At 46.2% G+C, this 20,576-nt stretch overlaps 1 protein-coding gene across 1 annotated transcript in view; it reads left to right on the top strand.

Annotated features, from left to right (window-relative positions):
* The window catches only part of RGS22 (regulator of G protein signaling 22), a 1,820,811-nt gene that overhangs the window by 1,483,176 nt on the left and 317,059 nt on the right, over positions 1-20,576 (top strand). The window contains exon 21 of the mRNA XM_086966055.1: positions 18,025-18,186. Within this exon, the coding sequence (XP_086822181.1) occupies positions 18,025-18,186 (162 nt within the window). The remainder of the gene's footprint in view (positions 1-18,024; positions 18,187-20,576) is intronic.

The raw sequence follows: 20,576 nt of genomic DNA, 5'->3' as shown, positions 1-20,576 counted from the left end.
GGTGACGGCCAACCGGTGCCTTCTTGGTACCCTCTGACTACTGGCTAGTAGTACGAACTTGGTCCCCTCTGCTTTCAGGTTTCTTCAATCTCCGATCCAGGCTTGGACCTCTACGAACTATTCAGCACTGGTCGCCGGCCAGCAACTCCTTTTCTTCCGGCTCCTGGCTCGTCAGCGAAGACCCCGACGCCTGTAAGACTTGTGCAGCCGCAGCCCTCGTGGCTAGGTAACTCGGCATTTCGGTGCCTGCATAGCCTCCTTACTCTAGGGTCCCGAGTCCCTCGCTTCCGACTTGCCTTATCGGGTCCGCCCGAGACCTTAATCTTTCCGTGTCCTCGGACACTTGTTCCTAATTGTGCACTTGAAGTATTTGCTAAAGAGATTTGGTTTGTGCTTAGTACCCTGTCCTCATAAAAAGTACAGGGCTGTTGTGATTCTTAATAAATATACTGTTTATTTTCATAACACTTGTGTGGTGTCCTTTCACTGGGTGTTCAAGGGGTACATGTGTGGTAAACAGCTGGCTTAACACGCCCTCTCGAGTCTTTAGCCTTAGACTGCTCGTATCCACGCTACTAGGATAGCTGGTCTATAGGTTGACTTACAACCAAACACCATAAGGGTCGTTGGAACGATACATAGCGGTCGCTAGAATAGCGAACGTTGCATATTGGGCCAACTTCTCACACTCAGGGTTGGGGCTTCTCGGACCCCAAAGCACTCACTCGAGGATCCCTCGGCGGTCGTGCTGGGCAAGCGTCGTGCAGTCTTGAAGATGGCCGGTCCCTCGAGGTCTCGTCGCACCCACAGTTCTCAGCTGAGCTGTAGACGTAGGTAGAGGTCAGAGGTGCCAGGGAAGCCGGGTCTCGTCGTGCTGGTCAGTCGGATTCCGGAGGAAGGACGTGCAGCAAATCGCAGTGTTCTTGGATGGTGCCTGCGGATGCAGGGTGACTACTCAATCTTGAGAAGAAGTCGAGAGTTCCTTTCGTAGAAAGTAGTTTCAGGATTCAAAGATGATCTAATTTGGAAGGGGGCCCGCTCCTATCTTTATACTAGGAAAAGGGGCTGGCACGCGACTAGGTCCTGCCCATGGGTGGGACCAGGAAGGGGGGTGGTTACACCCCTCTCCCATGCCGGACTTTCCCCAGGTCAGGGGCTGGTGTGCCCCTGGAACTGGTTCTAGCCGGCAGATGCATAGTGAGCAACGGGGTGCCACTTGCAGTCACCTTCCTCTAAAGCCCTGCCTACCCAGGATACACAAAACCCTGTCTAGGATGGTGCTAGCACCGCCCCTGACAGGAAACCCTTTGTCCAAGCTCCCCTCGCTGGAAGGACTCCCAGCTGCAGGGGGTCAGACTTGTGTCTGTGTTGACAGCATCCATTTTGTGATGCTGAGGCTCGAGTTAACTTTAACCGGGGTTCACAGTTACATACATGTTGTGTCCCTCTAGAAGGGTGGAATGCTAACCCCGTCGCCAGAATTGGCGAGGGGTTAGTATTCCAATTCGTATGACACCTTACTCGACATGTTTTGATAAAGCGATACCAGAGATAGCATATAACCGCGAGGTTTATAATGCACTTAAGAGTATATGGTATGCGTTATCATGGAACAGCTATTAGGACTTGGGTCCGCAAGCTGCAAACGGGCTCAGCTCATGCCAGAGCACCATCTCACACGATTCCAAGCACTCTGCCTTCAGGATTGTCAAGGCCTGCCATAGGAGTGACTGATAGGAATACGGGTGTCCATTTTAGGGATAGATATAGGTATACTATATCTAAAGCAAAGGGTGATTACACCACCTTGCCCCAGCTGTCTTGCAGCCAGTTGTGTCAGATTTAGATGGCCAGCCAGGGGTGGCATAATACATGCTGCAGCCCCTGGTAGGCCCTGGGTACACCTATGCCCTGAGTTACAGGGTCTGATAAGGTGGCCCAGTACCAATTGGTAAATGCACCTAAGGTACACTTGTCAATTTAGTGAGAGAACAGCAAGGCTGTGGGTCTGATTAGCAGGCCCACAGCCAGAGAAGTCGTAAACCAGTGAAGCAAAAAGCAAAAATCTGGGGTGATCATAGGATTGCAGACCCTACTCTCCTACAGGCGATACGTCTGGCGCTCAAGGCCTTCCTCCCTTCCCTTCGCGGTCAGTCGATCCAAGTCCTGACGGACAACACGACCGCGATGTGGTACATCAACAAGCAGGGAGGAGTAGGGTCGCAGTGTCTCTGCAAAGAGGCTCTGCGTCTCTGGTCCTGGGTTCAGGATCATCGGATTTGTCTGATGGCAAATCATCTGGCCGGAGTTCTGAACGTACGTGCAGACGTTCTCAGTCGGCAGTTCTCTGCCGACCACGAGTGGAGGCTTCACCCGGAGGTTGTTCACGACGTGTGGGGGACTCCTCCGGTGGACCTGTTTGCCACTTGCGAGAATGCTCACTGCCCGTCATTCCGCAGTCTCCACTATCCAATGCAAGGAGCATTGGGGGACGCGCTTCAGTTGAGCTGGGGAGGTCAGCTCATTTACGCGTTTCTCCCCATACCCTTGATTCCTCGGGTTCTGAGGAAGATTCACCAAGACCGGGCCCAAGTCATTTTGGTCGCCCCGGATTGGCCAAGAAGGGTGTGGTACTCGGACCTTCTCCACCTCTCCTCTCGCCCGCCACTCCGTCTCCTCTCAGGGCAGACCTCCTCTCTCAGGTGGAGGGGCAAGTTCTACACCCCCACCTCCAGACATTACACCTTCATGCCTGGAGATTGAACGGGGCAACTTGAATTCCTTTTCTCTCCCTCACGATGTGGTGGATGTCATTCTTTCTGCCAGGCGTGACTCCACCAAGTCCATCTATTCGTATAGGTGGTCTAAGTTTGTCTCTTGGTGCAGGGAGAGGGATGTTGACCCTTTGAAGGCTCATTTGTCTGACATTTTGTTGTTTGCTCTTTCTCTGGCACGGCAAGGGTTTGCTGTTGCTACGGTCAAAGGATATCTTTCGGCCTTGTCGCCTTTTCTTTGTTTGCCGGATCAGCCCTCTCTTTTTAAGTCTCCTGTAGTGTTAAGATTTTTGAAGGGACTCACTAATAAGTTCCCTCCTTCTCCTTTTATTATTCCTCATTGGGACTTGAATCTTGTGTTAACTTATCTGATGGGTTCTCCGTTTGAACCCTTGCACAAGTGTCCCATGAGGCTTCTTTCTTTTAAAACGGTCTTCTTGGTTGCAATTACCTCGGCAAGGAGGGTAAGTGAGCTTCAGGCTCTTAGTTCCAAGCCCCCGTTCTTGTCCATTCATGCTGAAAGAATGGTTCTCAGGACCAGGGCTGCTTTTCTGCCTAAGGTGGTAACTCCCTTCCATCTAGGACATTCCATTACCCTTCCTACCTTTTATCCCCCCCCACACCCTTCCAAGGAGGAGGAGAGGCTTCATCGCTTGGACCCGAAGAGAGCAGTTAGTTTCTATCTTGATAGGACTAAAGACTATCGTGTTGACGATCAGCTCTTCGTGGGTTTTGCTGGCTGCAAGAAGGGCAGAGCGGTGCACAAGCGCACACTTTCCAGGTGGATTATCCTGTGCATCAAGATTTGCTACTCTCTGGCGGGTAAGGACCCTCCTGAGGGTATTAGAGCTCATTCAACTAGAGCAAAGTCTGCAACATCTGCATTGTCTAGAGGTGTTCCTGTTGAGGACATTTGCGGGACCGCGACTTGGGCCTCCCTCCACACCTTTGCGAAGCACTACTGCTTGGATGCTGAGCTGAGGATGTCGTAATTGGCCCGCTTGGATTAGCGACTAGCTGAACCTACACGTTGTCCTCCTTAACTTGGCTATATACGATAAACGCCATTTTGAATGTCGCAGCGGCCATCTTAGACCATGAGCGGCCTCGTGGCCGACGTGCCCTTTAGTCCTTTGTCCGTTCCACTGACCACTCTCATCTGCCCAGCAACAGGCTATTTTTAGTACTGGTCAAGCCACACATGCGCAGTTCTTACTGACCCGTAAACCCTCAGGAATGTGCCGCTAACTGACCAACGGGTTTGAAACCCACCAATGAGCTGGCAGTGTTCCAAAACATGACCATATATGTCTCTAAAACTGTGTCTTAACTTATGCCGCCTATCTTTTATTGCCCCAAAATTGTATATAAACGGGGTCACACCGGTGTTCGGTGTGATACCTCTTGCATTACCGAAGGGTGCTGTTTGAGTGTACCACCACCCCATGGGGTCTTAATAAACTTGTTCTTTGCATTTTACAGTTTCCGTGCCAACAGTTCTTGTGTGTAAGTGGGTAATCTCTGGAGCGTGTAGGCCTTGGGAACCCCGTAATACTTCAATTGGCGACCACGAAGGGACTCATCGGCGACTCGGATGCCCGAAGGAGAGGTCGTGACGAAGGCTTGGAAATCCGCCATGGGCGCGCGCTGCCACGAGTGACCCGAGTCTTGGCTGCCACGGTGTTTTTTCCTTTCCTTCCGATCTGACCTTCCAGGTGGCGCCGGTCTCCGACTGAGTTTTCGAAGTGTCCGCATCACTGAGAGAGTGCCGTTTGGCTGATTTGGCTTACAAGACCTTGGCAGTTGGAACCTGGACAGTTGAGTATTTGGTAAGCTTTGTGTTCGGTAAGGTAGTCTTCGGACGCTTACTGAAGTCCTACGAATTGTGTTCGGTAAGGTAGTCTTCGGACGCTTACTGAAAATCTGTGCTTTGTGATCGGTGAGGACGCTTGCCGAATTCTATGAACTTTGATTTGAGTTAGCTAACATTGTGAATTTGTGATCTTTGAACTTATATGTGTAGTGCACTTCACATAGGCAGGCATGTAGAGATGTTTCTCTAACTTTGTTTTTTCCTTTGAGCGGCACAATCGTGAGAAGAACTGTAAGTGCCATTTGGTCCGGTGTCACGCTTTCGTGATACTCTTTGAACATGCCTGTTTTTAGCACACTCCGGGGAATGTGTTGTTTAGGAGATGGTACCTCAATTAGGTTAGCGGAATCACAGCCGGCTCCCCCAGAGGGAACACCAAACAGGGAGATGTATATTAAGTTTGGCCTCCCCCCTATTATGTACAGTAAATTGTGGCATAAGTACACTAAGGCCGACCCCGAATTGCAATGGCCCCTACACGGGTCGTACGATTTGAGTAAAATCCAATTTGTAGAGCAATGTATGTTTCAACGCAGGTCTAGACAAAACATGTTTGATTGTGTGCGAATGTGGGAGAAAGCGGCGCGTGAACGAATGAAGCGTGAGGTTGCCTTGGCGGACAAAGAGCAGCGCAAGGCTGCTCGGGATAAGGCTTTACAGCTGGAGGAGAAGGAGGCTCAGGAGAAGAAAGAAAGGGAGGAACGGGAGCGTAAATTGCTAACGACTGGTCAATTTCCTATTCGCCGACCACTTTATCCTGTCCTTAATAATGAAATTGATGATTTCTCTTTGTTAGATCGGTCACCGCCCCCGTACGTTACGCCGACGGCTCCAGCTGTGGATTCTGATGATGACGGACGGGATAAGTTGGGCAAGAAGGGTGTATCGGCTCTCAGGTTTACCGCGGAGAGGTCCGCTCATTTACGTAGTTGGGCTCGCAAAGTGAATAAGCATAGTGTTACTCAGGATCAATTGATATCAGAGAAAACGGGGTGGTCGGATCTTGAATTAATGTATTTTTTGTCCAGCCTAGCGGATGAAGTTGTAAGCGCATATCGTGAGTTTTCTGATACGTTAGAGCCTAAAGTTTTGTCGGTGTATCGTGAGAATTTGGCTAAAGGTGATTTTGATCTTACAGATGTTGATGACCTGTTCAAGCATTTGATCGCGCTGCGGGATGAGACAACCCATTTGCGACAGGAACGGAAACGGAGGCAAAAGGAGTCTGAGCCGGGAAATGATGAGGCGGTTAAGGAGTGTTCTCTTCGTGGTTCAGATAAGAGCTCTGCGTTGCATGTTATGCCTATGCGTGAAGCGGCGCCTTTGTATGTTCCACCAAAAGGGGAAGGTACGGATGATGATAAGTTGTCGAAGGATGCGAAAGGGTATTTTGTGTACAATTGGGTATATACGCCATGGAATAGGGCAGATGTTATGGCACTGAAAAACTCTTTACCTGATCTCCGAAAGAACCCAGCGGCATTCTATGAGGGGGTAGAGGGGGCTATATCGTCTTGTGTGATGACTCTTGTAGATATAGATTTGTTTTTTGGGCTAATTTTACCACCTGATATGTGGAGGCAAATTCGTAAAACTAATGACGAAACGATTTTGGGGGGGACCTGGAAAGAGATAAATGCTGCAGATTTAGATAGAGAACCAGCATGTAAGCCTTGTCAGCTAATTCTAGATCTTCCGGCAGCTATTTTGCATAAATTGAAAACGCTCGTTCCTGCCAAAAAGATAGATTGGACCATGTTAACGTCGTGCAAGCAGAAACCAGATGAAACAGTCTCAGATTTCTTTACACGCTTCGAGGAGGCATTTCATGATTACAGTGGTCAATCTTTAACTGACGATACGGGTCGGCATTTGTTTGTAGATAAGTATGTGGCTAATCTCCTACCAGAGATTGCTAAGCGATTGAAATTGAGTGAAAGTTCCTGGGCCACGGCGACCCCTGCGTCCTTGTTAACTATGGCTCAGTATTATGAGCGGCAGGAGGTGGAGGCTAAAGAAAGTGTAGAGAAAAAGACGAAGGAATTGAAAACGAAGGTGATGTTGGCGCAGGTTCGGGGAACACAGGGTAGAGGGAATGAGAGAGGTAGACGAGGTGGAGGTAACGCATCGTATGGTCGTACGGACATTGCGGAGGATCAGTGTGCTTATTGTAAGGAGTTTGGGCATTGGGCCGACGATTGTCCGGTACTTCGTGAACAGCGTAGCCAGCGTGGGCGAGGTAGTGGAAGGTCAAGAGGAGGTTATACTGGAATGAGAGGTGGAGGAGGTGATCGTAGACAGGTTGAGGAGAGGGGCCGTGGCCAGGACGAACGAAATACGTTTGATAGACGGAATCAATATCAGATTTTGGAAGGAGAGAATGTGGAACATCAGGATTATGTGCATGCATAGGATTGCGTAGGATGGGGTAAGGAATCAGTTGAAGTGCCAGTAGATCAGCAAGGTCCATATGTAACAGCGGGTATTTTGGGTTCTACTGATCAGTTTCTAGTCGACACAGGAGCTACTCGTAGCGCTCTGTCGAAAAACTTGGTTCCGAGGGCTCCCCTGTCTGGCGAAATGATTACGTGTGTAGGGTTTGATGGCACACCCTCCCCCAGCCCATTGTCCAAGCCCCTTGCACTATGCATTGACAAATACTTTAGTTTTGGCCAATTTTTGTTATCGCCCCATACCCCAGATAATATCTTGGGCATTGACTTGCTTAAATATTTTCGAGCAACAATACGCTGCGCTCCAGAGGGAGTGCGGGTTATTCTGAATGACAACTACCCTGACCCTGATGATTGCCCTGACCCTGACAGATTTTGTGTCATTTTAGATATTCCCGCTTTGGCCTCTCTGCCGCACACGTTGTGGGCGACATCAGATACGGATGTGGGAGAGATGCGCATTCCACCAATACACATTACTGTTAAGGAGGGGGCCCCTCTACCACGAGTGCCACAGTATAAGATCTCGAAGGAAGGTGAAATTGCACTGACGCATATTGTTCAGGATTTGATTTCTGCAGGGGTGGTGGAGGAGGTCCCTTATAATGTTTGCAACAGCCCTATTCTACCGATTCTTAAGAGAGACTCAGATGGCAAGATCTATCGATTTATTATTGATTTACGTGAAATAAATAAAATTGTCATTCCCCAATACCCAGTGGTGTCTGATATCACGACTTTGCTTACTTTGGTTCCGCCGACAGCCACCACTTTTAGCGTTATTGACCTAAAGAATGCGTTCTTTTCTATCCCTGTTCACCCAGATAGCAGATATCTGTTTGGTTTTACGCTCAATAATAAATCGTATAGATTTTGTCGTGTTCCCCAAGGATATACTGAGAGCCCTAGCATCTATAGCCAGGCTTTGAAACGTCAACTAGATTCCTTTAAATTGCAGTCTGGCGTGGCGCTCATCCAGTATGTGGATGACCTTCTGCTTGCCGCCGACTCTTATGCACAATGTGAACAGAGTACGCTTGCGTTGCTTTCCTTTTTGGCACAAAACAATCACAAGGTTTCCAAGAAAAAGCTTCAATACTGTAGACCCCAGGTGACCTACCTCGGTCATCTGTTGTCTAAGGAGGGGCGGGCATTAACATCTGATCGAATTCAGGCAATTTTAGACACACCAGTCCCCCGCACGCAGAGAGATGTGCGTGCCTTCATAGGGTTGACATCTTTTTGTAGACAATGGATCATGGGTTTTTCACATATCATAAAACCTTTGCTAGCATTATTGTCCAAAACTACACCAATGCCTCTTGAGTGGACAGACGAATGTCAGAAAGCCTTTGAGCAGTTGAGACAGGCCCTTTGTTCTGCACCTGTGTTAGGAACACCAGACTACACGAAACTTTTCACATTGTACGTGCATGAGAATGATGGGTGCGCGTTGTCAGTGTTAGTGCAGTTACACGGGGATAAGCAGAGACCATGTGCATACTTCTCTGCTATTTTGGATCCTGTAGCACGAGGGTTGCCTGGGTGTTTTCGAGCGGTAGCGGCAACAGCAGTAGCCATACGACAGAGTGAGGGCATAGTGTTATCACACAAACTGTTGGTGTTAGTTCCTCACGCAGTAGATGCCCTGTTAAACCAAACAAAGACCCAATACCTCACGAGTGCACGACTTACAGGATATGAGCTGACACTTTTAGCGCCACACATAACATTGAAAAGATGCGCTACTTTGAACCCCGCGACTTTATTGCCCTATCCGGCCGAGGAGGGTCAGGAAGAAAAACATCATGATTGTGTTTTCCTGACTGAGGAACAGACAAAGGGTCGTGTTGACTTACAGGATGTGCCACTTCCAGATGTGGATGGGGAACTGTGGGTTGATGGATCGTGTTTGAGGCTGCCAGATGGTACGACTTCCGCAGCATATGCGATCACGACTCTTAAGACGGTGGTTGAAACAGCTAGAATACCACAAAAATCGGCTCAGGCAGCAGAGCTGATAGCTTTAACAAGAGCCTGCGAATTGAGTGCTGGCCTATGTGTGAACATATACACAGACAGCCGGTATGCCTTTGGAGTGGCCCATGATTTCGGACTTCTCTGGAGGGAACGTGGGTTTCTGACATCACACGGGGAGCACATTATGCACAGAGAGTTAGTGCGGGATCTCCTAAACGCGTTGCTTTGCCCCAAGAAAGTAGCGATAGTGAAGTGCAGTGCCCATAAAAAGATCACGGATAAAGTGGGTCAAGGAAATGCCTTTGCAGATAGCATAGCAAGGCAGACGGCTATGTCCCGAACTAGCTCCCCTATGTACGTGGTACAATCACAGGCTGAGAGATGGAGTGATGCTAGAGCAGAGATACGGGATATTCAAAAATCAGCTACAGAATCTGAACTTGCGGCTTGGGCAGTAGATGGGGTACTAGATGACGAAGGTTGTTGGAGAAGCAAAGACATGGAGAAGTGGAAATTGCCTGCGGCTTACTTACAGGCGATGGTCCAGATGACTCATGGACTGGCCCATGTCGGAGCTCTTGCAATCACCCGGCTTTTAACACGAGTTTGGGAACATTCTGAGATTGCGAATACTGCAAAGAGAGTAGTGCAGACCTGCCTGGTATGCTTGCAACACAATCCTGGGAAGGGGACCCATACTCCGAAAGGAGGGTTCGTTCCACCTTCAGCACCGTTTGAAGTGCTTCAAATGGATTACATCCAACTCGAGCGCTGCAACAACCTGAAGTACGTCCTAGTGGTGGTGTGTGCTTTTAGCAAATGGGTTGAGGCCTACCCCACGAAAGACAATACAGCTTTGACAACAGCTAAGGTGTTGCTTAAGGAGTTCTTTCCTCGCTTTGGAGTTTGCAAATTTCTGTGGAGCGATAATGGGCCCCATTTTGTTGGAAAGATTGTGGAATATGTACTGAAGGGGTTGGGGATTCAGCAAAAGTTCCACGCTGTATTCCACCCTCAGTCAGCAGGTTTGGTCGAGCGGTACAATGCCACCTTGAAGCTTAAGCTGGCCAAAATCGTGGCGTCTACATCGTTGAAGTGGCCAGATGCATTGCCGCTAGCACTGCTCTCTCTTAGATCAGTACCCCACTCACGAACTGGCCTTACGCCCTATGAGGTGGTGTTTGGCCGCCCCATGAATATCTGGGGGGTGCCCAAGCCGCGATTAATACATGATGTGCCTTGTGTTATGATGAATGATTATTTGGCACGATTAACAAATGATTTGCTCTCTATTCATCAACAGGTTCGAGAAGCGCTCCCTGATAACTCCACTGGAGAAGGCCACGATCTTCGTCCTGGGGACCACGTGATGATCCGCTCGTTTGAGAGAGCAAGCAGTTTGGAGCCCAGGTGGAAAGGCCCCAAGCAGGTCCTCTTGGCGACCCGCACCGCAGTACGAGTGACGAACAGGAAGCGGTGGGTGCATTCGACCCATTGTCGCCGTGTCTCTCCGGACCTGGTGACTCCTGCTGTGCTGACTGACTATAAGGAGATCCTGGAGAAAGAAAAGAGCCCAGCTGTGACGTCGGCCGAAGTGGAGGGAGTCTTCCCGGACCAATCTGCTACCGGAAGAGAGCGCTACAATCTACGCCCGCGATAAGAAGATTTTTGTTCCTTTTTTATGACTGGTTGGTTACCGCTCCAGGTTTGTGAAACGGAAACCGGGAATTCCAAGGGGGGGGGATCAGTTCTGCCAGAGTAGCGACACCCGTCTTGGCCCGGAGAAAAAAACAACGGCTACCTCGGAGTTCAGCACCGCATTTTTCTTTTTTTTTAGGTATACACGCACGTGTATCTGGGACAATTTGTGAACAATTTGTGAACAATTCGTGCTACTTCAGACTCTGTACGAACTTTCTTGAACTATGGCATCAACGGCATCCCGTGACAAGAAAATATTGGGTGCCTTTCTCTTTGTTCTAACTATTGTGGTGATAGCTGTTATAGCCTGGGTAGTCGAACTTGTGGTGCCTGTACGAGAACATTTGCTGCCGACTACCCCGGCACCGTCTGAACATTTCCATTTTACATTGCCATTCCATGAAGAACGCCATCGCCAAACGTACTTAAATAACAGCTTCATTCAGATTCTTCACCACATGCATAACATGACCAATACCTCTAACTGCTGGGTGTGTGGAATGTTGCCTGGGCACCAGAAGAGAGGGGGCACCCCACTTATTCCACTCCCGTTTTCGCACAATGGGTCTTGCAATGCTTGGTACACTCTCCTCTTTACTTTGAGATGGCCAACAAAAGGGGGGGTGCTTTTTCGCCTAAATAAAGAATGTCCCCATGACAAGGATGGGTTTCCACGGGCAGAGGGTACACGTTTTGAATGGGAGGAATACAGGCCTGATAATGTATCTGCTCCACGAATATATAGCAATCAGCGGAATGTGAATGTATCCAGTGCTCATGTCATAAATGTCATTGCCACAAAAGCCGATTTATGTATCCGAAACAAGGGCACGATTGCAGTGGGGAAAAGCGAATGTAATATTACTCTCACGTTTGATAGCCCGAATGGCATTTCATTTGTTGCATCTCGAAACACCTACTTTATCTGTGGAACGAAGGGGTACCATCAGCTTCCAGTGGGGTGGTTGGGCACATGTTATGTATCGTTTGTGCTACCTCCTGTATTCATTGCCCCACCGATGTACCACAACGACTATACTCTGTACCACGATTTTGTTTTGAACAGAGTTAAGCGAACTGTTGCTCTAGAGGACATTGATCAAACGGACACTGCATTACAACAGTATGTGGATTTCAATCTGGGACTATTCTCCTTTGTGGGGGCTGCATTGAACAGCCGGAAAATCAGACGGCTGACTCGCGTTGTCGAGGCTGTTGCGAATGACACTGCTATTGCCCTGGGAAATATTACCAAAGAACTGCAGATTTCCAGAATTGTCACCCTTCAAAACCGGATGGTGCTGGACGTTGTTTTGGCTGATCGTGGGGGGGCATGTAGAATTATCGGAAGCAGCTGTTGTGTCTACGTCCCTGATAATTCTCCATCTGTGTATGATGCGATTTCCAAGCTGCATAAAATAGCTGCCGAAATACACCCGGACAATGGAACTTGGACACTTTCTGGATGGTTCTGGTCCATGATTGCAACTTGGGGCTGGAAACTGTTGACAATTCTCTGCATACTTGTGGGAGTAATGTTCTTTATATGTTTGTGTATCCAATGTGGCCCTACCTTATGTTCAATGTGTCTATCAGCTTGCTTACCATCGAGACGAGCTCTTGCCCATGACAAAATAATGCTACACAAAGAGGTGACACAAATTATGTTAATAGACATCGAGGACGAATATCCAGAGTATGTTCATTATGAGGTAGATTCAGCTAAACGCTAAAAGGGTCGTCTGTCGTAATTGGCCCGCTTGGATTAGCGACTAGCTGAACCTACACGTTGTCCTCCTTAACTTGGCTATATACGATAAACGCCATTTTGAATGTCGCAGCGGCCATCTTAGACCATGAGCGGCCTCGTGGCCGACGTGCCCTTTAGTCCTTTGTCCGTTCCACTGACCACTCTCATCTGCCCAGCAACAGGCTATTTTTAGTACTGGTCAAGCCACACATGCGCAGTTCTTACTGACCCGTAAACCCTCAGGAATGTGCCGCTAACTGACCAACGGGTTTGAAACCCACCAATGAGCTGGCAGTGTTCCAAAACATGACCATATATGTCTCTAAAACTGTGTCTTAACTTATGCCGCCTATCTTTTATTGCCCCAAAATTGTATATAAACGGGGTCACACCGGTGTTCGGTGTGATACCTCTTGCATTACCGAAGGGTGCTGTTTGAGTGTACCACCACCCCATGGGGTCTTAATAAACTTGTTCTTTGCATTTTACAGTTTCCGTGCCAACAGTTCTTGTGTGTAAGTGGGTAATCTCTGGAGCGTGTAGGCCTTGGGAACCCCGTAATACTTCAAGGAGGGACGGCCACTTTGCGCGCTCTGTCCTCCAAGATTTCCTGGTATAGCAGAGTGGACAACCTCCTCCGGGAGTGGGGACTGCTGTGGGACTCTATTCACAAGGTGAGGAATCCACAAGGCAGATGTATCTATCAGAAGAACAAGTTACTTACCTTCGGTAACGCTTTTTCTGGTAGATACAGTATCTGCCTGTGGATTTCTCACTGACCCACCCGCCTCCCCGTTGTCCACTCTGCTATACCTAGGTTTATGTACGTATGTATTTTATGCTTTTGCTATGCACTTTTAGTGTGTTTTTGGATTGCGTGTACTGTGTACATTGTATATTTGTATATATTTGTTGGTCCGTCCGGGTGCCTCGAAGGCACGGAAAAAAGGGCGGAACTGACGTCATCACGCCGACGTGGGCCTTATGAGGAGTCGGTGACGTCAGACGGAGTCGCGCGCAGTGCCGTGCTCCTATGACGTCGACCACGCCGGCGTCCTACAAAGAATTTTCCGAACGTTGCTGGCGCAAGGGGGATAGTCACAAGGTGAGGAATCCACAGGCAGATACTGTATCTACCAGAAAAAGCGTTACCGAAGGTAAGTAACTTGTTCTTCAGGCCTTATATAGTTAGGAATTAGCATTTAAAAAACCATTGAAATTGCTCCTATATAGTTAGTTGTACTAACTATATTTCGCGCACCCGCAATCCACTGCTGATGATGTCACATATTACATCATTCATGACATGGTCAGTGACATCACTGATGACATCACTGGTGACATCTCAAGTGACATCACTGATGACATCTCATTCGACATCACTATTCACATCACTGATGATATCATTCATGTGATAATACGATGCACCTCCTCACACTCTAATATAACCTTTGATACACCCACTGTTAAATACAGACTACCATTCTTGAAACCCTTGACACACCAATACCAGCTACTACATATGCACTCACTGATTCCTAGGTCTACACACACATTCACTCATTTGCCCATTGAATCACTCATACATACAGTCACTCATCAATACAACACTATCATATGCACTCATACACCTATACAGACACTCACCCACTGCCACTCATCCATGGAGTTACTCACACACCTAGTCAGTCATGCAAAGAATCAATCACACTTCCATATCCTCAACTATACAGTTATACACACAACACCTTACTTATTCAAACATATACTAACACATACTTACTCAATTATACAATCACTGATACAAGTACACAATGATCCATACAGCCACTCGCACATTCACTGGCTCTCATGTATAGTCATTCATATATGCCAACTCTCACATGCACTGTGTTTTACATATGTACTTCATTGGACATGTAGCACTGAGATATCCATTCACTCACCAACACACCCATGCACACTGTGAACCGCCCATATAGCTGTTTCAACATGCACTCTTGAACTCATACACCTAGTGAATCAACTGCTCACACATCTATGCAGAGTCACACACCTCCCAGCCACACACACACTCAGTCTCCCATTCAAATACTTGGGCAACCAATCAATAACCCATATAGCCACTCATATAGCTACTGATCAACACATGCAGCAGCTTACACAACAACAGACATACTGATGCACACATTCAGACAGTTTAGTCACTAACCCATGCATTTAGTAAGACACATTTAATCACTCAGTCACGCACCTACTAAATCCTTCATCCAGACACTTATACATCCACTCATTCTTCAATATGTAAAACATATTTAAACTTTACAGAAACACACAGTCACTGGATGATGTCATCAGTGATGTCAAATGAGATGTCATCAGTGATGTCATCAGTGATGTCACTGACCATGTCATGAATGATGTAATATGTGACATCATCAGCAGTGGATTGCGGGTGCGCGAAATATAGTTAGTACAACTAACTATATAGGAGCAATTTCAATGTTTTTTTTAATGCTAATTCCTAAGTATATAAGGCCTGAAACCTATGGTTTTTTAAGTTAATATATATATATTTCAGTCAGTTTCCTAATGTCGCACCTTCTTGTTGTTTTCTTCATGTGACTTCTGAAATGAGGATGAACTAAATTCACCACCATCATGAAACAAATGTAGATCTCTCCTCTTCATTTCTGAAGAGCTTGGCTCTGAAGCCAAAATGCTGCCATCTCTAAATGTGTATGTTACTTGGAGGGATTCTGTAATATGACCATAATAATTTGTAAAAACATTATCAGTACTTGCTTCTGAATAGGTAATGAAAGCCTTAACAACTTGGATAAACAACAAGTCACAGGAGAAACCTCTGATACCATTGCAGATCAGAATGGAAAAGTAAGAGTCCTTGAGCTGCAACGTTGACTTCCAGTCTAACAAAAGCAAGGTCCCATGTATTCCTCAGTTGTAGAATGTCTAGATTCAATCCATAAGTCAAGTTCCTCAAAGCCCCCACAGGGATCCTGGAATTCCACAAGATAAGGTCAAGGGTATTACTTATAAAATGAGGAGAATACTTAAGAAAAAAAAGAAAGTATGCCAAGAAAGAAGGGAGCAACAAAAAAGGGTCTGCAACTATAGAAAGCTGCTGGCAGAAGAGACTCTGACATTTTGAAGCGGTCTGCAGTGTACATGGAAGTCACAAGTAAACGACGGAAGTAAAGTTATCAGAATAATGCTGATGAGTCTGCAATTTAAGTTTGATGTTTTTTTCAGACTTCTACAGTCAGAACACAGTATATTTTTGAAGGTTTTCATTTAAAACTCTTCACACTGGCATCCACCTCGTTTATTTGATGGTGCACTTTTGAACTTTTACCAGTGGACCTATGTAGTATTTTAATACTTTTGTTGCCTAAAAAGTCTGGTGGGACTCGGTACTTGTTTTTGTTTTAATTAGTATACTCCAGCCTGTTCCACTGCCTCACTAATCTTGTTTCTTTACTGTTGGAACTGGATAGAAAATCCCCGCTTTACCTTCAGTGTGTGGCTGCCGTAATAAAAACTCTGCCGCTTTCCACCGCCATTAGTAGAACATCGTTCCTTAAGAGGATAACGGGAAAGAGACAGAGAGAAAGACTGCGACAGAGGAGAAAGTTATCTCGTTTCTACTGTTTAGTCATTCTATGATCATTTTAGACAAAAAAACACTTCACTTTCTGAGTGAGGACAATAAATAACAGAATCAAACCATTGTCAAGATTGGTAAGAACAGTAGTGGATACAATGTGAATATGAAAGGCAAAATTACTTAGACACAGAGGAGCGGAAGGCTGCATCTCATGAGTCAACACAATGCAAGAAGTCGAAAATTAGGAAACACACAGGACTACAGAAACAATTGATTCAGTCAAGAAGACTGTTGGGATGGCTTTCTTCTCGACCCTATCTTATCTTTTAATACATTAATTGCTAAGAATTGTAATGTGTTTTATTTAAAAACTGTTTTATTAGTCAGACAACTGAAAGCAAGAACAAACATTAACTGCACTAATTAGGTTTTCTATCCCTCTTACATATCAAACACAACATTTCTTCAGTTATATCTGTTAACACCATAACAGTACATATTGCATCCTAACCTTTTTTGTAGTTGCAATGTTGGACTAAATCCCTGTGTTCACATTCCACTTATCTCACTACCGACTAGGAGCCGTCTCATGATCTAAGATTGCAAGCCTCCTATGTGGTTCTACTTTCTTCTATGATACCACATACCTTCTTATATTTTTTGGCCATCCCCTTCCTGTGTTTTTAAGCATTGAAAATGTTGTTCTTCTTTTTCTTGATTTCTTTTCTAAAATATTTATGCTGATATTCTCATAAATAGAGAGGTGGTAGATCAAAGATGCCAGTCTGAGAAAGAAAGACTGAAGTGAAAGCTCAGAGGTATAATGAATAGAGAGAGACAACTCAGGCCACAGGGGAGAGGGAGACCAAGGCAAGCAGTTGAAAAGACTAGGCATAGAAGAGAGGGAGACTAGAGGGGCAGACGTAGGGTAGTAGAGGAGGTGAGAGACAGATTCCAAAAAGCAAAAAGACCAGGAAATAACAGGAATTCACCTCAGAGAGTGATAATAAAGTTACAGATGTGAGATAACGAGTTGAGAGAGCATAAATGAGACAAATTAAAAACAGAGTGAGAAAACATATGCACAAACTTTGAAAAGTAGACCAGTTTCAAACACAGTGATACGTGCATGCAGAAACGCAACCCTCCACCCCAAAACGAATACACGTAAATATAAAAGTGAATACATTGATAGTTGTGTTAATTATTATTTTTTTGTTGCTGTAATAACACAAAGACAAATATTTTACCTGTGTATCTGTTATTTGCACTGGCTGATCACTTCAGTGCATAACTTAGAAGTAACCCAAAACACATAAAGATAACACACTCATAACAATTCACAAAGTGTCCGAAAGTCACATACTTACAGACCACTTCTCAGAAATGTATACACATAGATTTATGGATTCAAACTACAAACACAGATTCACAATCCTACATGTTACCCTACTCCGAGATTATGTCAAAGGATTCAGACATTTAGAGATCACTCATGGTAAAAATCCACAAATTCATATAAATATATACCACATTTATAAAGATCTCCAGATAAATACATATTTTGCATCATTTTCCCATCTAACATGTTTATGGATAACAGAGGCTGAAGAGAATCTTCATTATTTGAAAAACATGATACTGCAAAAACAGCACTCTGGCATTTGTCTTCTTGCTCTCGACCACTTGAACACGTCCATGGAGAAGGTGAACAGCCTATGTTTTCTCCTGTGTCATCTCTGTGCCTTTATTAACTCCTTCCAATGTTCCTTAATAGTTATGCTACGTAGAGCCGAGCAGTCTGGTCACTGGACTACAAATTATTTGTTTAATAAATAATTATTTTATTAATCTGTTTTCCACAGCACTTGGACAGTAAGTGGATTTCTTCTTCAAGAGAGATCATCGAGTTCCGGAAAGCCCTCCTTAATCCGGTCACAGTGAAGCAGTTCCAACGCTTTGTCTTCTTGAAAAACGACTTTCTTGAGAATGACCTGCTCTTCTGGCTGGAGGTGCAAAAATATAAGGTATTGGATTGGACTTGTGTAGTTGACTTCACCCTGGGTGCCACATAAACACCCCAATCACTTGATTCCTGTTACGTGTTAGGTCATCCATTAAGGACATACTCAAATTACAGAGTAATGGTCTCAGGTAGAGTTTGGTGGTTCGACTTTTTAATCATAACGTTTTGTTGAGATTAGAAGTAAAGAAGCAATGGCATCATGCTGGTGTGCAGGAACCAAACATGAGTACCACAGTACCAAATATCATGGGTATAGAAAATAAAAGGTTAAGTGGATGCCCTTTAAAAGTTACTTTTAATATACATGCAACCCTAGGTAACATGTTTAAGCTTCGCGGTATACTATTTTTCCTTCTCTAATTATGTGACTCAATAGTGAATGGAAATGGCATGACTACTTACCCATCGTCTTTACTCTAAGTTCAAGTCTTCCTCGGCCCTTAATCTAAGAGGGTGAGACTCACCATGAAGACAGGCAACTCACTTGCTAAGGCACAAACAAAGGCGTTAAAGAAGGGCAGTAAGACAGAGGGGTGCCCTCCACTCAAAACCAACTTCAAAAAAACAAAACCCCAATGTCAATCACTCCATTCAATGCTTTATTTTGTTCACTTATGACAAAGTCTCTATGACAATCAATTCTAGGACACAAACTCGCTTGGGTGCAACACAGAGTTGAGTCATCTATAGGGTTGTATATATAGAGCAAAAGCATATGGTGCCAGTGGGCACTTGACATCAAATGTTAAGGACTGTTATTAAAAAATATAGGAAGCCCCTCACGTACACTACCACCACAAGCCTTTTGGCTGATGTTTAGCAACTGGTTCACTCGTCATTGGCACTTTCTATAGTCGCAGGAGAAACCCAAATAGTGTGTATTTCTCTTCCAGGGGATCCTCGTCAATAGTCTTAAGCACTGAATATTCCCGCCCATGTGCGGGGACCCCGGAAATAATATAAAATTATATATGGAAATCACATATATCTAGCTCCACATATATGTATGGACATATATAATTTTTTCTCACACCATTGCAGCCCCAAAACTGAGGCTAAACAATGTAATCACCCATACATAGACTGTATTTGCAAGGATATAAAAAACACATTAGGTCAAATAGTACTTGAACTCTGTGTTTTAATGAGCAAAACACTCATAAATCCTGAAAATTGCTAATAAATAAACATTTTCTGATAGGTACATCTGCCAGTGGATTCCTCACCTTGTGAATATCCCCTTGTGTCAGCAACATTCGGAAATTCTTTTCGTAGCTTCGCGCCGACGTGGACTTGGACGTCATAGAGACACGGCATCGCACGCGACTCCACTGACTTCACCGACGCCCATAATAGGCCCACGCCGGCGTGATGACATCAGTTCCTTTTTTCCGCATCGTCGACGCTAACGGTTTCGGGGAATCTCAGTCGCTTTCTAGTGACTTTGTTGCTATTTCCTTCGTTTTTCTGCTTCTTTGTTTCGTGACGATGTCGACGAAGAAGACTCGCTTCTAGCCCTGCAAGGAATGCAGGAAGATGATGTCCATCACGGACCCGCAAGAGGGCTGCTTATGGTGCCTAAGCTCTGATCATGATGTGGATGGGTGTTCATCTTGTCGAAAGATGAACCCGAAGGCCCTGTGGGAAAGAGAAACCAAGCTCCTGGTGGTGAAGTTGAAGGTTGACAAAGGTGGGAAGTCTTCACAATCTCGTTCGAGAAGGTCGAGGTCGAAGTCAAGATCTAGATCTCGAGAGGAGTCGACCTCGAAGTCCTCAACGGAACATGCTTCAAAATCAAGAAGGAAGCATAAGAAGAGGAGACATGTGTCCCAACGTCATTCGGGAAAGGAGTCGGACTCGAGATCGAAGTCGCCAAAGAAGGTTCGATCGAAGGTGATCCCACCGCAGGAAGCTTCGAATCGGGACGGAGAGGCTTCGCATTCGGAGTCGCAGGTGCAGTCGCCGACTCCGGCTTCCGATCCGTCTCCGGCGCCGTCCCCGGCCCGAGAGGAAGAAGTTCAGGTGGAAGGGGAATCTTGCCAGTGGAGGAGTCAGATTCGTTCCCACCTCAAGTCCAGCCTGAGGGTGTTCAGCCACATTTTCCTTCCCCAGGCCAAGACCCATCAGCGTTGTGAACGCAATGTATGGCGTCTTTACGAGGGCTTGGTACCCCTCTGGAGCACCTTTCGGTCCCATGGTTCCACTGGCCTACAATTTGGGGGTGCCCCGGCTCCGTTTATGCCGGTCCCGATGCCGCCATGGCAATACACGGCCCCGCCGATGACGTCGACACCGGTCCCGGCGTCGCCCGCTCCAAGTCGACCTCGAGTACAACCCACTGGACCATCGGATTCGATACAGACGTCGGTTCCGGCTCCGTTGGAGTCGATG

This window comes from Lissotriton vulgaris, chromosome 4_1 (genome assembly GCF_964263255.1).
Source record: "Lissotriton vulgaris chromosome 4_1, aLisVul1.2, whole genome shotgun sequence".
In the NCBI taxonomy this organism is placed as follows: domain Eukaryota; kingdom Metazoa; phylum Chordata; class Amphibia; order Caudata; family Salamandridae; genus Lissotriton; species Lissotriton vulgaris.
Note: the sequence above shows the minus strand (reverse complement) of the source record. Positions and strands in the feature narration are given on the sequence as shown.